Source organism: Amia ocellicauda, chromosome 10 (assembly GCF_036373705.1).
Source record: "Amia ocellicauda isolate fAmiCal2 chromosome 10, fAmiCal2.hap1, whole genome shotgun sequence".
In the NCBI taxonomy this organism is placed as follows: domain Eukaryota; kingdom Metazoa; phylum Chordata; class Actinopteri; order Amiiformes; family Amiidae; genus Amia; species Amia ocellicauda.
The window spans coordinates 23,857,991-23,883,803 of NC_089859.1; the positions used below are offsets into that span (position 1 = coordinate 23,857,991).

General features: G+C 36.3%; 4 protein-coding genes and 1 long non-coding RNA gene across 9 annotated transcripts in view; 1 reads left to right on the forward strand and 4 right to left on the reverse strand.

Annotated features, from left to right (window-relative positions):
* The window catches only part of hoxa3a (homeobox A3a), a 38,673-nt gene that overhangs the window by 9,709 nt on the left and 3,151 nt on the right, over positions 1-25,813 (reverse strand). The window contains exon 2 of one of the 5 annotated variants that reach the window (XM_066715633.1): positions 19,579-19,653. The exons of 1 other annotated variant lie outside the window; for it this stretch is intronic. The gene's annotated coding sequence lies outside the window, so the exon portion shown is untranslated. Of the gene's footprint in view, positions 1-564; positions 720-1,282; positions 1,761-13,098; positions 13,688-19,578; positions 19,654-25,813 lie in introns of those variants that run through there. 3 more of the 5 variants (XM_066715637.1, XM_066715635.1, XM_066715634.1) reach the window with 3 other exon arrangements.
* On the forward strand, positions 746-4,624 carry LOC136760303 (uncharacterized). Its single transcript, XR_010820187.1, has 2 exons — positions 746-984; positions 2,037-4,624. It is a non-coding gene; the product is annotated as an uncharacterized LOC136760303 (long non-coding RNA).
* Positions 9,358-11,730, reverse strand: hoxa4a (homeobox A4a). The gene is made up of 2 exons (XM_066715641.1): positions 10,688-11,730; positions 9,358-10,371 (listed from the first exon to the last, which is right to left on the reverse strand). The coding sequence occupies exons 1-2, from the start codon at positions 11,304-11,306 to the stop codon at positions 10,049-10,051; spliced, it is 942 nt and encodes a 313-aa protein (XP_066571738.1). The 5' UTR covers positions 11,307-11,730; the 3' UTR covers positions 9,358-10,048.
* hoxa5a (homeobox A5a) lies at positions 20,432-23,934 on the reverse strand. The gene is made up of 2 exons (XM_066715631.1): positions 22,229-23,934; positions 20,432-21,445 (listed from the first exon to the last, which is right to left on the reverse strand). The coding sequence occupies exons 1-2, from the start codon at positions 22,791-22,793 to the stop codon at positions 21,195-21,197; spliced, it is 816 nt and encodes a 271-aa protein (XP_066571728.1). The 5' UTR covers positions 22,794-23,934; the 3' UTR covers positions 20,432-21,194.
* LOC136760297 (homeobox protein Hox-A6) overlaps positions 24,023-25,813 on the reverse strand; it is a 2,377-nt gene continuing 586 nt past the window's right edge. The window contains exons 1-2 of the mRNA XM_066715632.1: positions 25,134-25,813; positions 24,023-24,729 (exon numbers count right to left, since the gene is read on the reverse strand). The exon at positions 25,134-25,813 is cut by the window's right edge and continues 586 nt beyond it. Coding sequence (XP_066571729.1) covers positions 24,464-24,729; positions 25,134-25,566 — 699 coding nt within the window. The 5' untranslated portion in view covers positions 25,567-25,813 and the 3' untranslated portion in view covers positions 24,023-24,463. The remainder of the gene's footprint in view (positions 24,730-25,133) is intronic.

Genomic DNA, 25,813 nt, shown 5'->3' on the forward strand with positions numbered 1-25,813 from the left:
AAAATTGGGTCGAATCAGACAAAAACACATTAAAGTTATTTGAAATCGAATGAAAGAACGGCGTTTTATGTTATTTGTTTAAGTTTATACCAAAAGTGGATAACCAACCTAGTCTCCTATGTATATGCGTGTATGTTTATATACATATAGGTTATATATACATATAGGTATATATATATATATATATATATATATATATATATATATATATATATATATATATATATATATATAGTATACACTATGAACAGTACTGTTGTTATTTTTAATCAGGGAACAGAAGAATATTTGATATTATAATTAGACTACTGAAGATTAAAGAACTGCACAATCCCGTTCCCAAATGGGGAGATAGCTGTAGGCTTTGAAAGTCTCGTTAGTATTTTCTAAAATACAATCTGAGAAAATATATATTGCAGCATGCAGATATATAGATATTGTTATGGTTATAGATATAGATGGCTATGCATCTGCCATTTTTTCTGAAACCCCTAAGCCTTTTCCACTGACCTTTGCCTTGAACAGCAATAACTCACCCCAGTAATGAACAATCAACGGAAATACCTCAAAATAAAATCCATCCTCTTAAAGCAGGGGCTCCTTTTCTCTCCGGTCCGAGAAACATATCCATCCGTGAGAGCAGAAACCGACATCCAGAAACGAGCCCTTTCCCAGTAAAGTATATAAAGCCCTGACTCTTAGCAGAAAGTGGAAACGCGCAATCCCAGCCCAAGACAGCCCGGGTCTCCGCTCCAAATGGCACAATAATGCGCCGGATTACGCGCTCACGTGGTGCTACGTCAACTTAAAGCCTTTTATTTGAATTTGGGAATCATTAAAGGAACTATTCATTGCCAGCTTAATCTTTTACTGAAAAAAAGAAAGTTAAGGCACAAAACAGAATTGCATATATTTTAGCACAGGAGATGAGCCTGCATGTTACGTTTGATTGTTTTTCCCCAACAAAATATAATCCATTTGAAGGTAAGTTAAATGTAAGATTGCCAGCCTATCTGCTCAGTGCTTTACATTAGCAGGTTTTGATCGATTATTTTATGTAACTTAAGGGATGGGAGCTAGGTACATCTCACTAGATGCTTTACAAAACAGCAATGCATATTTGTTTCGGTGTGAGGGCAATTCTGCAAGGAAACCCCTAATGGGTGGCTTGATGATCACTCAGCACTATAGTCGCCTCTTTATAGGGCTATTGTGCTCTGCCTGCTCAACACCCACACACTACACCACGGCAGTCAAATGAAATAAAACGACTTATAATTACCTGACAAAACGCAAAATGGCCTCCTCAATGGCTAGTTGATTTTTGTCGTTGTAACATAGTGTGAAGAATGTGGTTGCCTGAAATGTAGTATATCTGAGGGCTTTTTTCCCCTCAGTCTGTAGGGACCCTCTTGCTCAACCTGCTCTTACGCATTTCCTACTACTAGTTGAGTGATGCTGGAAATTATAGGGTTCTAATGAGCAAGGCTCGGATTCAGCCTGTGAGGACTATACAGGGTACCTGGAATATAATTATAGTGCATGGTCATTTTGTGTGTGTGTGTGTGGGGGGAAAAATCAATTAGTCTGATTTCATAATTAAAACATGATTTCCCTATGTTGGAAAGTAAGCCTACGTCATGAAATTAAATGGTTTACCTTTGCAAAAGTACTGAAATAAATTATCTATTTTAGAGCGTATTTGTGGCAACTTGATAGAACGCATGGGAAATAGTTTTGAAAAAAATTGGCATGGCTTTTCTGTGACGTGAAAATCGAATTGTTTTGACTAATTATGATTATGATAATGATGATGTTTACTATTATGATTATTATTATAGAAAACTATATTAAGCTATTCTAAAGCTATTCAAAAGGATACAAACGCAGACACGAACTCAATGAAGGAACCATTTGGTCACACGTTTTGCATAGAAAGCTGTTTTTAACCGCTGTGCAGTATTTACAAGAAATTTTAAAACAGCGCGGTCAACTTTGAGGGTAAATCCTGTACCTAAGTGAAGTCCATCTTACAGGCAACGTTGAGTGGACGGCTTTAGGGAGTTCCCGGCACACAGAGAGGGTGCACAGAGTTTTCTAGGACGATAAATCATGATCTCCGGACACCCACTGCATCACACCAACACCCCCATGTTCAAGAGTCATTGTCTTCTCACAAGTTAGAGAAGTCTAAACTTTTACAGTCTACTCGAAATAGGTCTCTTCCAACAGCTGCCTTTCCTGGTCAGGACGCCAAGAAGCGAACCTCAACAGATGAACAGAGAGTTGAATCACTTGTTTGTTTGTTTGTTTGTTTGTTTGTGTGTTTGTTTGTTTATGTACTACTTATGGACACGTCTATTTTATCAAAGGAGTCTTTCACCAACTTTGATGAAGCTGCACTTGCAAACACGGAATTGGAGCTGAACGTCGAAGATGATCTTTGCACCGAATCACCTGGAAGTTCATTGAAATCTGGGGAATGTGTACATGTATGCATTTGCCTTAATTTCTTCTTCTCTTCGCTGATATATGTGTGCATCCTCCCCTAGCTATCAGTGAGACCTGGAGAATGTCTTGGACCTTCAAATGCCACCGCAATCGTGGATGGATAGCAGACTCGCCCTCCCTCCGGAGTGAAGGTTTTTCTTAACCTGAGGATTTTTCTGACGTCTGAGACACACATGGGTTGCAAATCGATATGATAGGAGAAAGACGATAACAGGAATGAAGAACGGCTGCACACAAATGCTACATTTGGTGGGAATACGTGTGCGTGGTTTATTTGGATGTTTCAACAGCCTTTCTGTCGTTGTTTCATTTTCCCCCTGCCCTCTGTAACCCGAATTAATCGATAACCGTATATTCCACTCATCGAGTCCTGTATGCAGCAGTAATTGCCTATACAGTACCATCCCTGGACCCTTGCCAAACGGTAATACATATCTTCACACAATGTTGACATTTAGAGCTGTAACGTAAAAGCTAAGGTTACCGATTCAGTCAGCTGCAAATATGGCTCTTTCGCCTGCCTTTCGCCTTCTGGGTTTCAGGTCGCAGACGTCAAGGCTATGAAGTAGGCTTGGACAGGATATAGCGCCCACGCTTTCCCTGTGAGGGTCTGCTGTAGGGTGCAGGTTTTGGTCACTTCTACAAATTTATCAATTAAGGCTTTTGACTAATGACAAAAGCATGGGATTTTACACTGCTTTCCACAAAATACGGACATAGATCAATTTGCATTATTAGCATCGCCGTTTTATACATCTGATCTGATAGAAATATGTTTTTTTTTTAATAATTAATCATTCAGCTTGTTTTTTATTTTATTTGTGGGTGTATGGTAAACTCACAGGTAAATGTAAATATGTATTAAATCAAAACGCTAGAAGCGTACAAAAACTAGTATATTAGAGGATTTTTCCAAATAAGATGATCACTCGCTATAAACAAATCAAATAACCTATAACTGACTTTCCTGAAGCAAAGGACACTCAGTGGGTTTAAGTCGTGGATTTTAAAGTCCGTTGTCCTATAATTTCCCTAAATATCTTTGGTTCAGAACAGGCTGTGTTAAGTTTCAAATGCTCGGGAGTTCATCATAACCTTCTTCTTCTGAGATGTAAAGGGAAAGGAAGAGCATCACAAAAGTGTCAATAATGTCAAACCTTTTCAAAGCGAAATACTACAATTTGAGTTGTTTTCTTATGAGATTAAATGCTGAATATTTATATTGTTTTAATGCACAAAACAACTTTGGATTGATTTAAACTTTGCAAACCAATGTAAGGATGCTTTTTAATCAGTTAATTTAATTAAAAACATGACGCAGCGATTCATTTGCTTTAAAAGGGACTTAAGGGTCGACTTTGGGAAAACCTATGAGATTTTATTTCTTCTACACATTTTAGTATAAAAACAATAAATAAGATCCATTTATATAACTTATATATTATATATCCGAGACTGTCAGTTTTTTCTCACGATACTCACGGGGAAAATGCAATTCTGCGTTCTTTATTTAATGCAAAGAGAGAAAGAAACTTAACATCTATATAGAAAACCCTGTAAATTTTTAACAAATGCAAGAGACGTTTCTTTTGTTATTCAGTTCATCAAGTCCCACCGACTTGTGGATGTGCTAACCGCTGTTAGTCTCCACAAAGAAATTCACACGGCTGGAGCGGGAGATATCTTGCACATTGTCAATTATTTATCTGATTTCTTAATAAACTTTTAAACTGTTGAATACTGGGAAAAATACGCGATTTTAAAAAACAGTAGAAAATTCGTTAGATACAAGGTCTTGACTTTCTCTTGCGTGTGCCTCTGTATATTTATTTATATTACAGCACAGAATCGATTTATTTCAGATCAATATTCGTTGGAAGAACAGCGAAGAATGTGTATAGGTTGACTATTAATGTATTTATTTTAAAACGAGCATTGCAAATTTCCATTGTTTTAATAGTGGATTATTTCATGTAATATATTAAAGGACGTGTGATTCTGTTTAACCTATTCTTATACTGGTATTTAATGTATACATTTTTACAAAAAAAAAAAAAAAAAACATTTAAACAGGGACATTTTTGTCATAATAAAGAAACAAACAAAAAAGAAACACCCTGCTTTTGAAAAACGTCGTTTTCTGTGTGATTTGTAGACTTTAATCTCAGAAATATTGTCATGGTTGAATGTCATTTGTGCAGTTTTGACCTATTATTTTAATTCTCTACTCACAATTGTGGTTTGTTTTAGTATTAACTTTTGTGTTTCCACAACGCTTTCGGTATCTCTGTTTTATTTACATGTAACTATCTCTCAGTCTTTATTACTTCCGATCTTCCGATATTTTGTTTTCAATTTTCATTATGATATAGATACTGCCACGGACAATAACTGTAAAATACATGTTTCCCATTTGAATGTATGTGTCTTCGTGCTGGACACATAATCTGACGTTATTATTGGACTCTACCCAATGTCAAAATATTTTGTAGCAGAGCGTAAACGTAGTCAATTCACTTTCTTTCACTTGTACAATATTGATGTTTATACAGGAAATAAAACAAAATCTCTCTCTCTCTCTCTCTCTCTCTCTCTCTCACATATATATATATATATATATATATATATATATATATATATATATATATATATATATATATATATATATATATATATGTGTGTGTGTGTGTGTGTATATATATATACTAGTGTTGTTCCTTGGACAGGTACTTTTCTTGAATTACGACTCTTTCTTATGTATGCTCTACAAAGTTCTAGGCAGAGTTGGGGTTTGTTCTGGAGCCAATTACATAACCAGCATATCTGTATGAAATGAGTCAGTCTGTAAAATAGGTAAGTCTGTTTTTCAATTCAAAGTGCTACTGCCTCACTTTCCATTTCGGTTCAACGCCTGTGGAAGCTGATGATTTATGAACCTGAAGAAACTGAACAAAGCGGTACCGCTACACTGTGGTATCCGGGCATGCATACTGGGAAGTAGAGCACCATCATCTGTGTTTGTATTTGTTGTAATTAATCATAGAAAAAAAAATCTAGAAACATCACCGACACACGAGAGATTGACACAACACATAGCCATAGCAGTGATTTAAATCTGACTACGAGCAGCCCTTATTCATCACAACTATGACAGTTCAGGAAATAAATAATAAACCCAGACCGTGATTAAAAAGCATGGATACGTACTCACACTACGACATGTTTGTCCCCAGTCCTTTTCCAGCTGATCAGTGCAAATCTTATTTTGAGAAGGAGAAAGTTGCTATCCACTTCACAGAAGAGCACATCAAGTGAGAATACTGGCGACTTGATATCTATTTCTGACCAGCGGCATTAATTATTTAATGAGTCACGTGAGCAGGCAGATTAAAATTTCAACACCTACACAAGAGGCTACCACTGACCTTTGCCTGTGTCTTAGTGTAATTGTGTGTGTTTCTTTCCAGATGCAATAGCCTGTTTAGTGTGATTCTTGATGTAAACTATCGGGGGGAATGATAAAGTTGACTGGCCTAACCTTTAAACGTTTCCACATCTTTATATTCGAACATGCATTCAGGTACAATACTCGTACAGACAGGGCTACACTTGTGTGTCCTGCAATCTTTTGCCATTTGACAACAAACACTGCACTGTCATGAAACCGATTATTAGGCCTACACTCGAATTTGACAGAAAACCTAATTACTGCAATTATTTAATGGGATTAAGATTTTTCGCACTTCTCTAAGCGTAGAAGATAGATGCAGTAAATGGCTGGTGAAAAGCAAATTCTTTTTCATTTTGAACGCCATTTATGTATTTACATCTATGCACAATAACAACATGATGATTTTAAACACTATTACTGACAACAGATAACAGTTTTGATTTTTATTTCTTAATTCTTATTGATTTGTTTTCTGTCACTGTTAAAGGCAAGTTTCAATCTACATTTTTTCCCGTGATATCAAAACTTTTTTTTTTTAATAACATGACTTTTTAATGACAGATTTATAGTCGGCTGTGGCAAATGTGTTAAATATAGCACACATTGATGTTCAAATGGGTCAGCGCAATAAGTTCTGATAAAATCTCTACTTAATAATAGAGTATGCAATTTAAATCTTATATTTTAACACATACTGAAATAGAAATCCTCATGATTGTGTGGTAAATTGATTATTTAAACACCAAATCGTTCTTTAAACGCTAAATTGCCTGGTGTTTAACGTATTTGTGTAACATAGAGCACTTAACAACAGCCCACATTGCATACTTCTGTTTAATCTTCCATCTTATGAAAATGCAGTGCATGCCAACACTTCATAGACTGCTGAGGAAGCAACTGTACAGCAGGTACAAATCGAGTTCCTTAGAAAAATTAGTAATTCAATAATAATGCATTTTGCTGTGTGAAGAAAATTAAATGTTTGTGTTTTGGTCGGTTTTATTATTACACGTGTGCTGGCCATACTTTTAGCATAACTTGTGTTAATTCTAAGACTTTCTGAGTTTAGGTTAGATAGGCCATAGGTTAACAAAAATCACTTTTTAAAAATATTACGTTTGGGTATGTGTCATAACTGTGCAGGAAAAGTTGTAGTCCAAAGACAGAGGACAGCACGAAGAGTTTGAAAATGTAGAGGTTAAAATAAATAGTAACACAATATTGTCTCAATCTTATTCTTCAATAATGTTTCTTAAATCGACTATATTCTGTACTACAGACTTTTCTGTTCGAATACTAAATTTTGTTGTTTTCTATTTTCCTATCTGTGCATATATGGGCTTTGCATATTATATATATATATATATATATATATATATATATATATATATATATATATATATAATATGCAAAGCCCATATATATATTCTAATAAATGAGAGGTTTGGACGTTGAACCAAAAGAGGTCAGAGATCAGTCTGCGACGTTAAAACTAGATAATTGGATAGAAAATTTGGCCTTTTGCTGAACCCGGTGATTGTTCTTTCCAAGCTGACAAAGCCAGGGCATTAAACAAAAGAGAGTTTGTACACGGATAGATAGTTATATAGATAGAAAGATATATACATAGATAGATAGATATAGATATAGATATAGATAGACAGATACAAAAATTCAACGTCCTCTCACACACAAACACACACACTAACACAAAGACTGAAAAAGTGTAGCGTTCAAACAGGGAAAACACAAGTGTGTGTCATGATCTTCAAATAAAAACACAATGCTGTAATTCTCACAGATGTTAGGAAATCTTGCTTTTGTTAGAAAAAACACATCGTGGTGTTTTGTGTGTGCGTTGTATATACCATACTCCCCCCTGTATTGAGAATGTATGCTTAATATGTAGGGATCGGATAGATTTTGATACACGTTCGCCGGGTGAAAAATAAAGGCTAGAAATAAGTCATGCATTAAAAAACAGTAACAATAATATAATAATAATAAAAATAATAAATATTACAGAGAGAGAGAGAGAGAGATTGATAGAAGTGGGATTGATAAAAACGAATAAACCCCACATGAAGTTATATTTCCCATGTATTTACTATGTATGTACGCACAGCAATTTAATTTATAAAAGGGATTTATACTGATGACATAGACCCCTTTTGTTTACCATAGCTACTTTCGCTGAGATTTCTTTCCTTTTCGCTTATTTTATTCACTTGAACGGCTTTCAGTGCTTTTGCAGCAGCACAAAGAAGTCGTTATTGAATGACTTGATTAATGATTCTTAGTTAAAATATATTTAAATGTTTAGAGGCTCCGTTTCGTTTAAGAAAGAATAAGAGGAGAAACATCGAATTACATTTTTACTAAACATGTGTATACATGTATCATGTGTATATCAATATATAATGTCACACGTGTAAATATTAGGCATGGCTGCATGTGCACAGAAAAAAATAAAAAACGAATATGTCTTAAAAATCGCATTCTAATTTTAAGAACTCAGAGTTGTCGGTAAGTCATTCAAGTCGAGGGATTCCAGCAATACAAAAAAAAATCCCATCAGTATTATGTTTAGGGTCTATTCCTCACCAATGCTTCATTGACTCTCCCTTCAGTCGATTAGTATAAAATTAAACATGCAATGATGTATATTTTATTTTCTTAATGAATTAAAGCATTTGACACCACCTCTGTTATTAACTGAGTAATCTGCGCTCTGGATTTAATAGAATTCTGGCTCAGGAATATTACTTAAAAAGCTAAACAGAAAATTATATTTAATCATACTCTCTGAATTGTATTGAAGGTGCACACTATATTAAACAATTTTATATTAATTTGTGCATACAGAGATTTTCTTGTATGTTAAGCATTTTATTAGCTGGCCTATGTGATTGATTATATATGGTGTTTCACTCGTATCTTGCGCGATGTCACAATAGAAAAGCTTTTGCAAGAATAGAATATTCCCTTTTCATCGAGGAATGGCTATATATATACTGTGCAAATATATGGTGAAAAAGCAATATCTGAATATAATTTACGAGATTCGTATATGCAAGAATTGTACACAGATAAATAAACAAACAAACAAACAAATAAATAAATGTTGTCATGCATTTTTGTTTTAAACTGTACCTGCTCTTTTAGCAAGGACGTGTCCACCACAATTAGAAAAATATGAATGGAGTTCATGGCACAGTAAACTACCTTCAAAAGGGACCATTTTTGTGGTCAATGGCAACACCTCATTTTGGCTTTTCCAAACACATTACTTGTGTACAGGATCATTCAAACACACCCATTGTATAAAAACAATACTAGGAAATAAAAGGTTTATAGACAGAAGATCAGATAGAGTTTAAGGCCTAGATTTGATATATAGACATGAGGTTTTATTTTTAATTTTGTTGTTTAAAGTAGTCCCTTTCCTTACCAATAAGGACGATAGAATGTCATTTATTCTTTTTACATAATTCTACAGCCACAAATATTCACAGTTTGCACTAGATCTCCACAAAACACACAGAGTGACACTTACACACACACAGCGCATATATCTCTAAATACGTCAACACACCGATGAGTTTCCTATGATAGACAGGGAACATTCTTAGGGATAGTTTGTCAATTCATTTACAGAAGTCAATGACTTAAATTGTAACTCTTGTGTGTTTCAAACAGTGTCCATGTGCAGTCAATCCCCCCACGACAGTATGTATCCATGTGTGTCTGCGCACACTGAAATTGCCATATATCTGGAATATCAGTTCCCCCAAAACAGTCTTTCCATTTTTTTCAAAGCGTTCTTAATACGAAGTGGTGCGAATATGGACTTTGCATGACTCAAAACACGTTACGTATCCGGATACATCTCGAACCAGAGAGAGGAGATGGCGGTGGGAGGTGGGAGGTGGGAGGTGTGGGGTGGGGGAGAATGAAGATGGTCCATCACTTAAGAAATACTTTGGTATTCTCGAGTTTTGGTCCAGGCATACAAAACTGTTTTGGCTTTGCTTTTCTCGTCTTGTTTCTTTATTCGTCATATCATTTTCAGGAGAAGAAAAACGACTATAGATTCGAAACAGCTGGAACTGGTGCAACTGACTGAGGGATCTGAGATGGTGCCTTTGACTGCTGACTTGAAGGTGACGAGTTGGTGGAGCGTGTCTTAGTGTTGGGCAGTTTGTGATCTTTCTTCCACTTCATCCTCCTGTTCTGAAACCAAATCTTGACCTGCCGTTCAGACAAGCACAGGGTGTGCGCTATCTCGACACGTCGACGTCTCGTCAGGTATCGATTAAAATGAAACTCCTTCTCGAGTTCGAGGACCTGTTGTCGGGTGTAGGCAGTCCTGGATCTCTTTGGCTCTCCTCCACTATACGTGCTATTTACTAAACACAAGGAAAGCAAGGGGACGTTATAGTCAAGTGCAAGCTCAGAAAATGATAACACAGAGGCAAGCAACACAACGGGATTAGGGTGTATTGGCTGCTGTCCAGCACAAGAAAGATAGTTTGGGTTAAAAAGCAACAAAGACACATGGCCCAGACATCGGTGCACGGCAATAAAATGTATGAAGGGCGTTAATTACTGACCTCACAGTTTTAGTGCTCGTAAATTTCCTGCAAGGGGGTACAGTTACAAAGGGATTTTACACCTTGTAGATGCCTCAGAGTAGTTTCAGTTTTAAGCTGTGACATAACTTACCGCTGTTAACATGCACTTTCTTCATCCAGGGGTAAACCACGGGCTCTTTAGCCTTCTGGCCAGCTGGGGATTTCTCAGGCAGGCTGCTGTCTGTGGTCACTGCCACACTTTCACAGTCCTGGTTCCGCCGCGCAATGTGGGTCTGCAGGACGGGCTGGGCTGGATCATGTCCTCGCTGGGGAAAGTCCTCCTGCCCACTAGGATGGACAGTGTTGTTGTAGTCGTAGCTCTGGTCCCTGTAGTTTGACCGCTGGAAGAGCGCCTCTCGATGTGGGAATCCAGGATCTCTCGGCCGGTCATAATATTCAGGAGAGGGGGTGGGTATGTAGCTGGTCTGCGAGTATTCCTCGCAAGACGGGAAAGCAGGTTCGATGTAGTTGGAGTTGATCAAATACGAACTCATGGCCATTAATTTGGGAAGTGCAAAAATACTAATTTTTCTCGCCTTGTCGTTTTTCTGATCCCTACAAAACCCTCCTACTCCCTGTCCAATGTGCAAAGTTGGGCGATCACGTGAAAGATCCCACCAATCGGCGGGTCTCCAGTGGGCACTGTGCACACAGACACCAATAGCAAACCAGCACTGGGCACACAACGAAATTGCCCAAGCAGTCAACATTTTTGTTTTCTAATTAGGTTAAAATTTCAGAAAGACACAAATATTAAAATGCACACACGTCCCGCTGATTCGATGTGAAATATTTCTATTTACATCCTTAATAAACATTCCCACTAAGGAGAGGCGTCTGAGGGGGTTATTTTAAACAGTGAGCACCGAAAAACATCTGCCCGTCTGGAAAAAATATCTGTAAATAAGACACTAGAATTCATCATGGATTTATTAAAGTATTATATATTAACAGAAACGACACCCTAATAACAAAGCAATGTTTTAAAAATGCGATTGTGTTTGATACCTTAAGAGATTGTTGTCCATTTTGCCCGGTAGCCCTATATCTATAATATTAATATTCGTTGGGGGAACACAAACATACCCACAATGGTATGATTACTGAGAATGTATAGATTTGTATATTTGAATGTGTATGTATATATATATATATATATATATATAAAGGAAACGATAGAAAATCTTTCTCATTCTCGTAATCTAATATTGTTTATATATAACTAATAGAAGCTGATGTTGTAAAGCATATGGAGTATAAATAAAACTCAAAGTCAACAAAATACAGTTTACTTACCTATCGTGAGATTTCCACGACAATTGTGCTTGTACAAGTTATCATGTACATGATAAACTTAATTATAATAACAAAAAACAAAATGTCATGCTTTCTATGCTAAAAATATACCCTAATCATGACATGAAATGCCGTCTTTTAAATAGACCATAATAAAAACAATACAAATTGACGTTATCAAAATTGATCTATATCTTGTTTCAATACAAAATAAATAAATAAACGAAAACAGAAAATAAACCTGCATCTTTTAGGTCATAACATTAGTAAATACAATGCTAAAAAATAAATCTATACACAATTAATTTAAAATAACATGATTGTCTGGGAAATGACTGAACAAACATGTTACACCTAAGCAAATATGCAGCTGCTGCGTGCTTTTGTGCAATTCCGTCTTCTCAAAGGAATTATTTCCATTTCTCGTGCAATATGAACATTTTCAGTTTTTTAGGCCAATACATACGGCCAATTACGCAAACACCACCAACCATACCAAACATAACTAATCTCTTATTTTCTACATAGAGCGTCTTTGACCCAAACCATATCAAAACTTTGACTCAAAAGCCAAGCCTCAAAATGTAATAGCATTAGAATAAGGTTTTATGTTTTACAGCAGATTCCTCTTACTTACTTTAGCAAAGCTGCCATCAAACACAGCTTTTAAATTAGGATTACTGGCGGGTCGAAGTGTTTATATGGTCCGGGCCTATATATTATGTATAGGCTTGCTTCCTCCTTTAACCTGGGAACGGAATTGGTTCACAGCGGTCTACAGACCATCTTGTACTGACTGGAAGTGCTAATCTCCTCAAAACCCCTGAACGATATTTACAGTAATTGCAATGTTGATTGTACACCTGTCTTTGCAAATTATTTAATATACTGCTGGAGTAGAATGCACTTCACCCATGTTAACATTTTTATAATTACTGGAGTTGGCCAACAGAATGGACCCTACAGCTTGAAAGTCTTGCTGTAACTTAAATTGAATATTGCTCCAGTTAAAAGTATATTAATTGCATGGATACTTCCTATACTTTGCGTAGAAGATATCGATTTTCTCCATATAGGCCTCTTTTCAACCTCAAAGCCCAGCTCAGTACTGCAACCTAACAGGTCATGCTGACTGCAACACCACATACAAGCAAATTGGTACCACTTATTAGACGCACTAGCCAGTGCTGGTATTAAAGACTTTACCCTGCCTGTTCTGCGTAAAGATGAATTCCTCGGGACATTCTCCACATGCCCAGTGCATCCGTTTTCCGCACATCCTTATCCATTTCTGTTGAATAGCTCTTATCCGACAGTTTATTTTACTGAAAGCCGGTCTTTTTCTTGTGCTGCGGCTAACTACAACAAACCCAGTGACAGGAGACATGTAAAAGGTATCAACAATCACACTTCAAGATGCAAATCCCACAGCCAGTTCCAGGATTTGCGCATATATTTCGAAAGGACTCCAGCTTCCCTCCTGCATGCAAAACTACCCCAACTTTAAAAGTGACCGAAAAGTGACACCGTGTGCATTTAGTTTCTTATTAATCTTGCGCATTGACAGTCTTTGTTAAATAACAAGGCGTGTCGTTCACGAGGCGACATTTTCATATTTGTTAGACGCAGTGACCTGAAGTTCACCTCGGCCTTGGACTTAGCCTTTTTCAAGGTCTGTGCAGTTGTGGGGAGATAACGAAGTGCTTTGCCCAGGTCAACACCCCGTAGCACCGAAAAGGACAAAAACAGCAAAGAAATGCCATTATAAAGCGTGAAACAATTCAGTCGCATGGCCTCAAATAGTTTCTCTACGCTCTTTAATGAAACGTATAGCATAAATACATGGGCAACCAAAATATATGTTTTAAAGAACATTATGGCATGTTCCATTTAAATCTTTACTAGAAACGAAAACATAATCTTACATTCAAATTATTATTATTATTATTATTATTATTATTAATAATAATATTAATAATAATAATAATAATAATAATAATAATAATAATAATAATAATAATAATAATAATATTACTTTTGTTGTTGTTGTTGATGTTGCTGTAGTATACAACAATATATATATATATATATATATATATTCAAGTCGTAATATTAAGTGAAAAATAATGAGGTCGTTTGGTTATGTATAAAACAAGAAACTAACAAACAAACAATTATTTTTCATTGCATTTCATTGGATTGGTTAATGCAAGATAGGAGAAGCACGTTTTAAAATGTGGGTAGATAGATATATTTAGTACATATACTGTTGATACAATATTTTTACTGCAATTGAATTCTTTCATAAATACATCGATTCCAATGAGTGTATTAGAAACAAATACTAATTACATTTAATTACACTCAGCTTTGTATTAATTATTACTATTACTGTGGCTTCTTCTTCTTCTTCTTCTTCTTCTTCTTCTTCTTCTTCTTCTTCTTCTTCTTATTATTATTATTATTATTATAGTCAATAGTATTGATTTGTATTTATTTATATGTTAACATTGTTTGTCATGGCTAACGTTTACCGTTATTACTTCTGACATACAGAGGAAACAGAGATGACGTTTGGTCACCAGGTTAATTGTAAGGGCAAAGAGACGTTGATTAAGAAACAAAAAAAATGATTACATGCCCTCAATTCTGAACTTGAATAATTAATCTCTTTGTTTTACTTAATTAATGAATAATTAACCCAGCCTTAATGGACGCTATATCCAGTATTGGTCCACTGCCTACGTGACCTGCCATTTTTCTAGGTAAATAAACTCGAGAATGTACTGTATCTTTAATTCCGTAATGTAATAATGATGATGATGAGAATAATACTAATAATATCAATAATAATAACAATAATAATAAAAAGTCAAGTTTTGTTCTGCTTATTAATAAAAAATGTTGTTATTTGGCGTTGCTGTTTGATTTGATGTTTCAGAATACTGTCACTATTTGTATATGTAACTGTATTAGTGTACTGTTCAAATACTTAACTTTAACTCACGGTTGTTATAACACGTGTTATAATATGTTGACAAGTGTATTATAGACAACTGACTGATTTATTTCGGTATTCCTAAAGTTACATATTTAAAATTATAACTGCATACTTCTCAAGCCACAAGACAGGGGTTGAGCTGCTGCAGAATCCAAATGCAAGAGATACTTTAAAGATGAACATTCTGGAAACGTGACAGAGCCGGATTTGCACCGACCGCAAGTATTTTTATACAACTCCTAACCTCAATATTCCCCATCTGGAAGTTCAGCTAATCAACCAATTAAAACAGACCAATATGCTTTCTTTTCTTTACACAAATAAATGTCAAGAAAACTATTTGTTAGTTTAGTATTATAGTGTAGTTACACTGTAAAGTTGTAATACATATAAAATTGGTTTTCAAACAGCAACAAGAGATCGTAGTGTTCAGTCTAGATAAATATAATTAAATCTGTATATAAATAGATATGGGAAATGTACGTTGGTATCAGAACATATATTTGAAAAACACGAGAGCATCAAGCTTAAAGGTTTATTTATTTGTGTTTTTTACTATATATTCTTAAAATATGTGCATTAAGACATGTACTAGTAATATTCCATTCTATTTTTTAAAATATTTGTATAATGCCTTGGTCATGCTTGGAAAATGGCCATAATCTATTGCTTTTAAGGTTGTAGACTTCCTGCATTTGGTCATAGCCGATACTGAGTTTAATCTGCAATTATTCCAGTCCTACAATGAAAACTAAAAAATAATCGATTATATCAATGACAATTGATACGTTTTGGATCAGAAATTCGGTCCATAAAAACATGTTCAGTAAAAATGTGTATATTATTTTCATATGCTTATCATGTCTATGTATTGCAATATTGTGTTACCTGAAAGCTATTCTTATACAAGCATTGTGTATATTAATCCGTATTAGCATTCACATTGTTTCATTTAAAAAAATAACAAGTATTTTATATAATATATTTTATGTTATATGTTTAATATGATATGTTTTAATGTCAGAAGACTCTAAATACTATTTGTTTGTGTTTTTTTAACCACCGGTAACGGGTTTATATAGCGGATGCAAATCTCGTCATATATATATATATATATATATATATATTCATTCTCTCTCTCTCTCTCTCTCTCTCTCTATATATATATATATATATATAGTATTATAGTATATAGTATTAGGTCTAAAACATTATTATTATTATTTTATAAACATCAAATTTATCTGCACGACGTTTAACATAAAAGTGTCAACAATTAGCTGGAATGCAAATTCAGTCTGAAATCCAGGGTGCCCTCGCCATGAAAAGAAGCCTTTTCTCCCGTGGTATATAATTGAGGTCGCCTTACAGTCTGAGTTCACCTGGAGTCCAGAGTGATACATGTGTAATTCAAAGCTATTTTATCTTTTGTGTTGATAGTCAAGATCGCTGTTATAACACTGGCATCAAACTCTGTCTGGGCGGATGACGAAGAGTTGTGCAAAATGTAAACTTTTGACCCCCATTTTTCCTTCTGCTCGCCCGCCCCAACTCACACGGTATATATTGGCCTTATGGATCCTTAATGTTTACTGCAGCTCGCGTTAGAGGCAACACAGAAAACCTTGTAAGAAAATTGAAATTCATTATTCATTTGATTTTTATTTTAAACCTATATAGTTATTTCTTTAATTAATCAATTATTTTGCTTTTTCTGATACAGGAATTGTATTCTGTTCTTTTAAATAAATGTATGTATTTCATTTGGCGACAGAAAACAACAAAATAACTATATATATATATATATAATTATTGCTGTTGTTATTTTTATATATAGCCTAATTACTGCATTTCTCACATGCATACGCACACTTAACCTGCACATAATACCCTTAACCTGATACATAATCTTGCAATCCTCACAATATTTATTGTTTACCTGTCAATATCTAGCCTTTTGACTCAATGGTTGCATTTGCTTTTAATTATTTCCTAGCGCTAAACACATGCCCTTAGTTTTCTAAAAGAGAATAAACAATACACACACACACGATATTGTGTAGCCTGGTGCATTGACTGTGAACTTGGCCTAAAGCGAGCTCTGCTGGTGACTTCAAGGGTGTGCAGATTTATCTCTCTTGCATGTATGTGACCTAGCAGTGAACTGCTCAGAAAGCTATTTTTTATGCTGTGGCACGGTCCACGGCACAGTGTAACACTTTTCAGCAATACTAAAGAGCAGACAAGGATGCTAGCTGGATTGCATTAGATCACTAAATAATTTTCTTGTCGTTTTAATGCAGCGATATTTATTTAATCTTGTTTTTATGGAAAATAACACTGTTTATGTCAAGGAGAGTCTCATTCAGGAAACCCATTTAATAAATAATGTGGAAAAAATCGAGTTCAATAGGACCATTTGCACAACTTCGCCTTTAAAGTTATAAAGATGGAGATTCACTTAAAACTTAACACCCAGTATAGCAAGGAATTTGAGTTTTCTAAATACAACTCTGAGGCTACTTGTATTTTCCATATCTTTAAAACATTACTTGAACGTCATGAATGCATCGAAACTAGGGTCTTTCAATACAATTATCTACTTTCCTCTTTGATAGAATTTTATTGATTCTATACTTTCTATATGTTGTTGAATCCACGGTGTTCGTAATATAATCAACTTTATTTTGATCTGGAAAAAAATACTAAAGCAAATCCAAAAACAAAGCAAATAATTATGTGGCAAAGTTAGTATATTTACTTCATTATTACCTTCGCTGTGGGTATTTTCTCTTATCAAACAAGTAGGCTCTTGTTTACCATTAGAAAACGTTTGAAAACGAACCAAAGCACATATGAACATGATAAAATAAAATAAAAGGCTTTTATTATTCATGTTTTCGTTACATGTACGTGTAAAAGTTCTAGGCGAAATCTTAAATAAATTGATGAATAATGCATCCCTTAAAAAGCTTAGTGTGACTACCAGCGTTATATATATATATATATATATATATATATATATATATATATATATATATATATATATATATATATGGGACTATCTAATACCTTCAATACCTTCAATCTACTATCTGCTGTACTGTCTTGAAAAAAGTATTCCTTGTGCGTTATTCGTTGAAAAAGTAGTGCATACTGGGTTTTTGTCATTAAACAATTCTCAGGGATTTTGAATGTGTGGTGTAGAATAAGTTACAGTTGCAAAACCTGTAAGACTGTAAAACTGAAAGAATTGGTGCAATTTAAAACAGCATCAGCTTAACAGCAGCAACATCAAAAACAATAATAATAACAAAGATAAAGCAAGTGCAGTGCATACAATCCAAGTAATCAATACATTAATTTCAAAAACAAGCTTTCTGGTAATTTGCGTTTATTTCTTATAATGTACAAATGATTTTGCACAGAATTAGCCTTAGTAAAAATCACTATGATATTTCAGTTTTTATAGGGACAACATGCCACGCAAATCAAGTGGCTTTAAACAGTCTCCAGAACCAGCAAAATAAGCTCCGTCCTTACAAAAAGTATTTACTGGTGACCAACATAAAGCACTCCACAGTGAAACCGGATATCTGCATCGGGGTTTTCCCTTATTTCAAAGATGAAAACGTCACTTAAATGCCCTGTATCAGATTTAATAAACTGGTGCAATTTATTATCCCAGCTTGAGCAATTATAGTGTTATTATTGTATTAGTATTAGTACAGTCTATCACAAAGTTTCAAGGAAAAAAAAAATCTAGTAAAATTTGCGTAAGTGGGGAAACTCTACGTGTGTTTATGTGTCTGTCTGTGTAGTAAATATGTAGGAATATTTAAGAACGTGTTATGTCCCTGGCAATTCCAGGTGTCCGCTCAGCTTTACAATCTTAAACCAATCAGACTATTGACACCAAAGGCCAAACCCAGGGAAAGTCGCTACTTTCTTCAAAGTCACAACTCTTGCTCTTTTGTTTAAGACACAAACTTTATGGCATATCATAAAACTCGGGCAATTGCACAGGAATGTTTGTGGGAAGACATTTTGTGGAAACAACTGCTTATTCACAGGCGGCATGCTTTCTCAACTTCAACTGCCCCGACCTCACCCTTCAGGAGATGAATACGTGATTCGTCTTGTAAAGTATCTCTAATGCGTCTTCATTTTTATCAAGCCATCAAAGAAAGTTTCAGAGCAATCTAAACTTTCCAAGCGGATCCATTACAGCATAGGGAAGACATTTAATAAATATTTACATAACCAACATTTTTACCAAGGGTGGATTGCAAAAACAAATAATAATAATAATAATCAAAAGTTTGTACAAGTTTGTTAAAGGGCTACTAAACTATATCAAGATACAATATCAGGACTGCAGAATATATAACCAAGAACTGTGCGCCACTGGAGATGATGCACATTGAAGCAGAGATTGGAAAAATGAAGATACATTGCAAAATAAGCAATTCAATTACCCTGGGCAGACCACTTAGTTAATGTTAGGCCCCAATCTCAACATCTGCCAAGGGTTATATTCTAACCATTGGAATTGTCAAATTAGTAAGAATGAAGTAATCAAAAGCGAAGACACAAAGCCCATTCACAAACCCAGCACACTTGGGTGGAGTTTACTGAGCCATACCCAGTGAGGAGCACACAGACACTGTTTTAGCAAAACTTACCTTGTGGAGATAGCCGTCTTTTCACGTGCTTGGGGTGTGCTTCCTTCATCTCTCTCTCTCTGTCTTTTTCTCTCTCTATGAAAGAAGAGTTGCTATTATAGTCAGGGAACACTAACAGTCTGCAAAAGAGTCAAATGAAGCCCTGCGTCAGTGTGATTATATGTTATGTGCAATATACTGTTGGATGTCAACTCCCCAAAACCATAAAACTTACTTTAATGGCACCACGTGACTTTTTATAGCCAGTGAGCCCATCTGTCTGTGCTATGGATGATTTTACGATCTAATTCATAGACAAAACCCCATTCATTTGTGCACCCAAATGTCATCTAGCCGGAACTGGGATAATAAAGTTTACTGCTTTAAACTTAAAGAGGGATTCACAGAGTAGCCAGTTAGGGTACAGATGCTGAGCCCCTCTTGCTGTTTAGTGGTCAGGAGAATTAAACCCTACGAGCATAATTATGGGTGAGTACAGTTGAATCTGACGATCTTTCTACCTGTTGAATTTCTACCGAACATCGCAGAAACGTAACAGAATTGGAGACGCCAAAAGTAAAAAAAATAATTACTCTAATTATGGATTACATTACCTTTCAGAAAAGCATATATTGCTGCTATTTATATCAATTAGTATAATTCAGTTCTGCTTCCGTACTTTTTCGTTTTATTTGTACATTCCTGCTTAGAGACGATGAAGTCAGTAATTTAAATTGAAAAGATCAAATTAAATGCATTAACTTTAGCTGCACATTGAGTGTCTTTGTCGCTTCTAGGATCTGCACCAGCAATGTTGGGACAGACGTTGTTTTGAACACCACACTTCGAAATGCAACACATAATACATGGGAAGTTCCTGTAGAAAGTTTATTATGTGTTATTTTCCAGTCATTCTTAAAAACATATACAAAATCTGATCACGATCTGTTCAGACAGCCAAGCGATGACTATGCTGAATACCTTTTCACAAAAAAAAAAAAACATACATCACTGAAGGAAGCTGCGCTTTTTGGGGCAACTTACTGAAGTTCGTGCAAAGAGTCATACAAAGGCACAGCAAGGACATCATGTTCCTTCACAACGCACCACAATTACACTTATACAAGGTAGGTAGTATTTTAGGATTTCAATTAACGAGAGCATTGGTTACAAAGGAAACGTCAATGTTAAGAAACCCATGTTTTCTTTTACAGCTTGGAGCTATTTAGACACTGAGCATACACATACATACACAGAAGCAAACACAAGTTATTTTATTATTAATATTATTTTAAATGTATTTTTTTTTCAATTGGAGTGCAACACATCACATTTGTACTAAACGGGTTTTACGGTTACTTCAAGTAACAGGCTTTTTTTCTTTCTTTTTTTCTTTAGTACAGTAAATAAGTTAAAAACATCTACCCCTTTTTTTTTGTTAACACTAAGCCGAGAAAAAGACAAAGATGTACAGAAAGCAGTTCTACTCATACCAGCATTACCACGGTGGAAAAACAGAGTCATGGATGAAAAGAGTTGGGCTCGGTGATGTTACAACTGTTTGGGAAAAGTCTCTGTCGCACTGACGAGGATAGTCCATCTTTTTATTGCCAGTACTTTGGGGAAGTGCTTTGAAATTAGGGACGATACGCGCCTCCCGCTGCTGCCATGCTCATGCTTTTCAGTTTATTATCTTTTTTCCATTTCATTCTCCTGTTTTGGAACCAGATCTTAATCTGTCTCTCCGAGAGGCACAAGGCATGTGCGATTTCAATCCTCCTCCTTCGGGTCAGGTATCTATTGAAGTGGAACTCTTTCTCCAGCTCCAGAGTCTGATATCGTGTATAGGCTGTTCTGGCTCTCTTCCCTTCAGGTCCTGCCATGCTGTCTGTTATAGAGAATTAGATTATTGAAAACACTAATAATAATAAGTATAATAATAATCACAATAATAATAATTACAGCAACAAGAGCATGCACTGCAAACCACCCAGCAGCAAAACTTGTGTTAGACAGAGCAGAACAATATATTCAATATTTGTTACTGTGTCTGGCATCTAAAATATGGACTCAGGTGAAATAAAATAATAAAATAATATTAAACCCCTTTTTGAAAATCCCATGTCTCTGGCAGTATTCTAGCACAGTAAGTAAGAATAGTGATCACTTAGAACTAGCAGACAGAAATCACTTATTAGCTGAAAACTGAATATGGACGTATCCAGTGCAATGCATATTTTTCCCTGCGTGTTCCCACTCTGTCTGCATTGAGTGGGCTGCACATTTAACAAACAAACACATACATATATATATATATATATATATATATATATATCATCCGAATTCCAAAAGGTGTAGCTGAAGAATGATATGATTTTGTTTCTCATGCAATGAAGACTACGAGAAAGGGGGTCTGCGCGTGTAATCATTACGATTGCTTTTTTACAAAGACAATTAGGAAATAAAACACAAATACGCACACACACACTAAAGCTGAACTGTTAAAAGCTCTCCAATCCTCAACTTAGTATAGAGTAGCAAATCTAGACGTGCACGATTAACACACATGCTGTAGGATTTTAGGCTAGCATGCTACAAAGACACCACCAAACAAGAAACCACACACACATTAAAAGAACCGAGACAACATATTTTTTCTTGTTCTTTTTACCGTGACTTATGTGCAGCTTTCGCATCCAGGGGTATATCTGGGGCTGTGCGGTTTCGGTGGCGTTTTGGCCGTTTTGTGAACTTGTCTGGGCGCTGCTGGCCGGGTGGTCATCCTCAGCGGCAGGCGCCTTCCCCACAGCGTCCCTGCTCAAGAGCGAGCTGCTGTTGTTTGAACTGGATGAAGAGGTAGTGGGACTGGCTAAGGAGTTTTTACCAGCGCGGTGAGTTTCGCGGACAGGCGAACTGGCAACAGAGGAGCAAGGTAGAGGGTCAGGTGGAGGCGAGTGAGCCGCGGTTGCAGGTGGGTTGTACCTGGGCTCTGCAGCGGCTGCTGTTGCACCAGATGTGTAGCTGGCAGCTCTTTCACCAGCACCAAAGTGGTTCGAGGTCGAGCGCCCGACACTAAGATCCATCCCATTGTAGCCGTAGCCGTACCTGCTGGCATGCATGGTCGCAGAATCCCTGTATTGCTCGTTCACCGAGCTGTGATCTCCATAATTATGCAACGGGTAGTCCGGGCTATTAGGATAGCGACCGCAGAATGAGTTGACAAAATAAGAGCTCATTTGTTGATATTGTTATTATTTTTTTAGCAAAGAAAAAAAATAATAATAATATGTGTGTGTGCTTGATTTGTGGTCTTGGTCGTTTTGTGCGTCTATAGCACCCCTGCACAATTTATGATGAATTATGGAAATGACTGGGACATGGACTTGATTCCCTCCTACGTAGGCACCCAAATATGGGGTACGACTGAGCATCACGTGCTTTTGTTGTCCAGTCGTAAATCCTGCTGGATGACCTCCAGAGGTAAGCGCGTGCGCGCGGCGGAGCGCGGGGAGGGCGCGGGGGCCCGGGCGCGCGCAGGGGAAGGGCGGCTCGCGCGGCTTGCGTTGTCGTCTCGCGCCGCCCTCTGGACACTCGCGCGCACTGCAGCGGGGATGGAGGGCTGCGGGTCTGGGGTCGAATAGAGGTGAACGGGCATTGCAGGCATATACAGCGCGTTTTATTCATAATGAGATGAATGGACGCTGTGGATTGCACTGTTTCCTCAAGTTAAAACAGGATAATATTAAGCGTCCAGAAAACACATTTCTAATAAAGGTTCTCTATATGTTATTTCAAAGGTTCGCATTTAATCGCAATTTCGAATGCATTTTACTTGCTTAAAGATCATGTCTCTGCATGTTTTTCTTTCTTGGATCTGGGTTTTTTCTACTTGTTTTACTTATTTTTGTCGATCTTATTATCACTATTGTTCTTGCAATAGAATCAATATTTGTGTTGATTTTTAAATCATACTAAACATAATCCATGCAGATGCAGAGCTTAAAATACTAAGATTGAGTGAGTCATTATTTCGGCGTCCTATGCGCTTTAGATGAATAATATTAAATAGTTCATCAACAAAAGGGAACAGCACTTCAAGCTATTTTGGTGCGTATAAAAGCAAGGGATGATCAGGAATATTAAATATCCCAATTACTATAGGTTGTGACATTTCAATACATTCCGGAGAATGTTGTTTATTCCGTAGTGTACCTTTAATCGAGTAATCTGTGGGAAAATACGATCTATATGAAGCCATGTATTGCCGTGTTTCGACATGATTTAAAATGAGAGAAAACAAATATATTTCTAACGTTTTGATTTGTTTCTGAAGCCTCCATTGTTACATTTGAATTAGATTCGAACGATTGGACTTTTAATATATATATGCCTGTCTGTATATATATATATATATATATATATATATATATATATATATATATATATATATATATGCCTATGCATTTTATAGGTGTTAGTTTCGGTGTGTGAGTTATTTTGTAAGCGAAGTACAATAAAACAATGATCCACGTGAAAATCATAAAATTCCTGACAAAATAAATTAAGTATCAAAATATATAAAATACACGCAGGCTATTGCTGGAGAAAAATACGTCCATATAGTCTCGGGGATGAATATTCAGAGTAATTGTTGAACTACAACCCCAAAATACAGATTTACGAATCACAGAGGGAGATTTGGAGATGTGGGTCTATCTATCTACACAACACAATTGAAATTTCAGTAAGTTACATTATATTTGATTAGAATTGAGGCAGAAATTATTTTATTTGCTTTCTTTTCTAAAATAAATAAATACATATATTACCATCTAAATAAATAACGGCGAACTGAATACTGTACTATTGTCCCTAACTTGGATGGCGAATATAGACACCCCAAGGGCTATGATTTCGCAGCTTTTTCTTTCTCTTCTTCTTGGCTATTTTCCTGTGTGGTGCCTAAAATCTTGTTCTCCTTTTTCCATTTCATGCGCCGATTTTGAAACCATATTTTAATCTGTCGTTCCGTTAGACAAAGGCCGTTGGCAATTTCTATCCGGCGACGTCTGGTCAAGTATCTGTTATAATGAAACTCCTTTTCGAGCTCCAGAGTTTGGTATCTGGAATAAGTCTGGCGCCCTCGCCTCCCATGTGTTCCATAAAACGACCCTGGAAAGAGAGAGAAAGTGTGGGAGACAGAGAAAATGTGGTTTAGTATTATTACAATTATTATTATACATTCAAAGCACTGTATCTCTTCCTTTCAAAACAGAATGTTCTTTGCAAACTTGCACAGCGCATCAATCAAACTGCATGCAAGTGCGGTTCAGCCTTTGCAAACGCGTTCTTCGATTTTCCACACTTCTTGTTTGTATTAATCTTGTCCATTTCATACCAAAGTAACTGTAATAAGTAGCCTGTTATCTAGAGCGCATGTGTGTATGCATTAAACATAAGTTATAATCACTACTACTATTAACAAGAATACTAACAACAATAACTAATAACAACAGCGTTTTTTTTAGACTTTAAAATATTTTGAACATGGGGAATTAAATAAATGATATACTTACCATTGCAAGAGTTCATGCGTTGCATCCATGGATAAACGGAGGAAGGGAACTTCCGGTCCGGGGACTCATTAAAGAAGATTTTGTTTTGAGCACAGTCGGATTTAAACTCTTGGTTGACGTTAAGTTGTCCATACTGGTTGCATGCCTTCTGCTTGCCACTGCCGGTGCTGTAGGGGTTTGCTGGGTCCTTCTCCGGAGGGTAACAGGACGGCCCGGACTCATAGGGTACCCTTGCATTAAGCACAGTATTGGATTGCTGATAAAAGCACGGTGATGGATAAGTCTTGTCCTGTATCGCAGACGTGCCATAGGAAGCTGGAAAGTGCCTTAGAGCATCATAGCCAGATGTATACAATGGCATCTGTCCGAGGAAGGACTCCTGACCACTGGGCAAGGACGCGGGGAACACGGGGTTCACAAAAAACGAACTCATTTGTTCCCCAAACTGTACTATTGTGATTTGTTGTGTGTTTGTACATCTGGCTATAACTATTAGTGGTCGTCCAAGGTTTGTTTCTAGGTGGCTCAGCGCCAAAAGCGACAGGAGCAAATAGAACCAGCTGATCGTCCACTGGCCAATAGAAGCCTCCCCGTGAAACCATTACTCCCCGGGGGAGCTGCCAGACAACCAGTAAACTTACAAACAACATCACCAGTTCAGAAACAGAGAGCTGCCAATT

Coding starts and splice junctions, on each gene's coding strand:
- hoxa4a (XM_066715641.1), bottom strand. CDS start 11,306: ATGTTGACTGCTTGGGCAATTTCGTTGTGTGCCCAGTGCTGGTTTGCT. Junction 10,372..10,687: donor GAAAGTGCATGTTAACAGCG/GTAAGTTATGTC, acceptor CCTTGTGTTTAG/TAAATAGCACGTATAGTGGA.
- hoxa5a (XM_066715631.1), bottom strand. CDS start 22,793: ATGAGCTCTTATTTTGTCAACTCATTCTGCGGTCGCTATCCTAATAGC. Junction 21,446..22,228: donor AAAGCTGCACATAAGTCACG/GTAAAAAGAACA, acceptor TCTCTATAACAG/ACAGCATGGCAGGACCTGAA.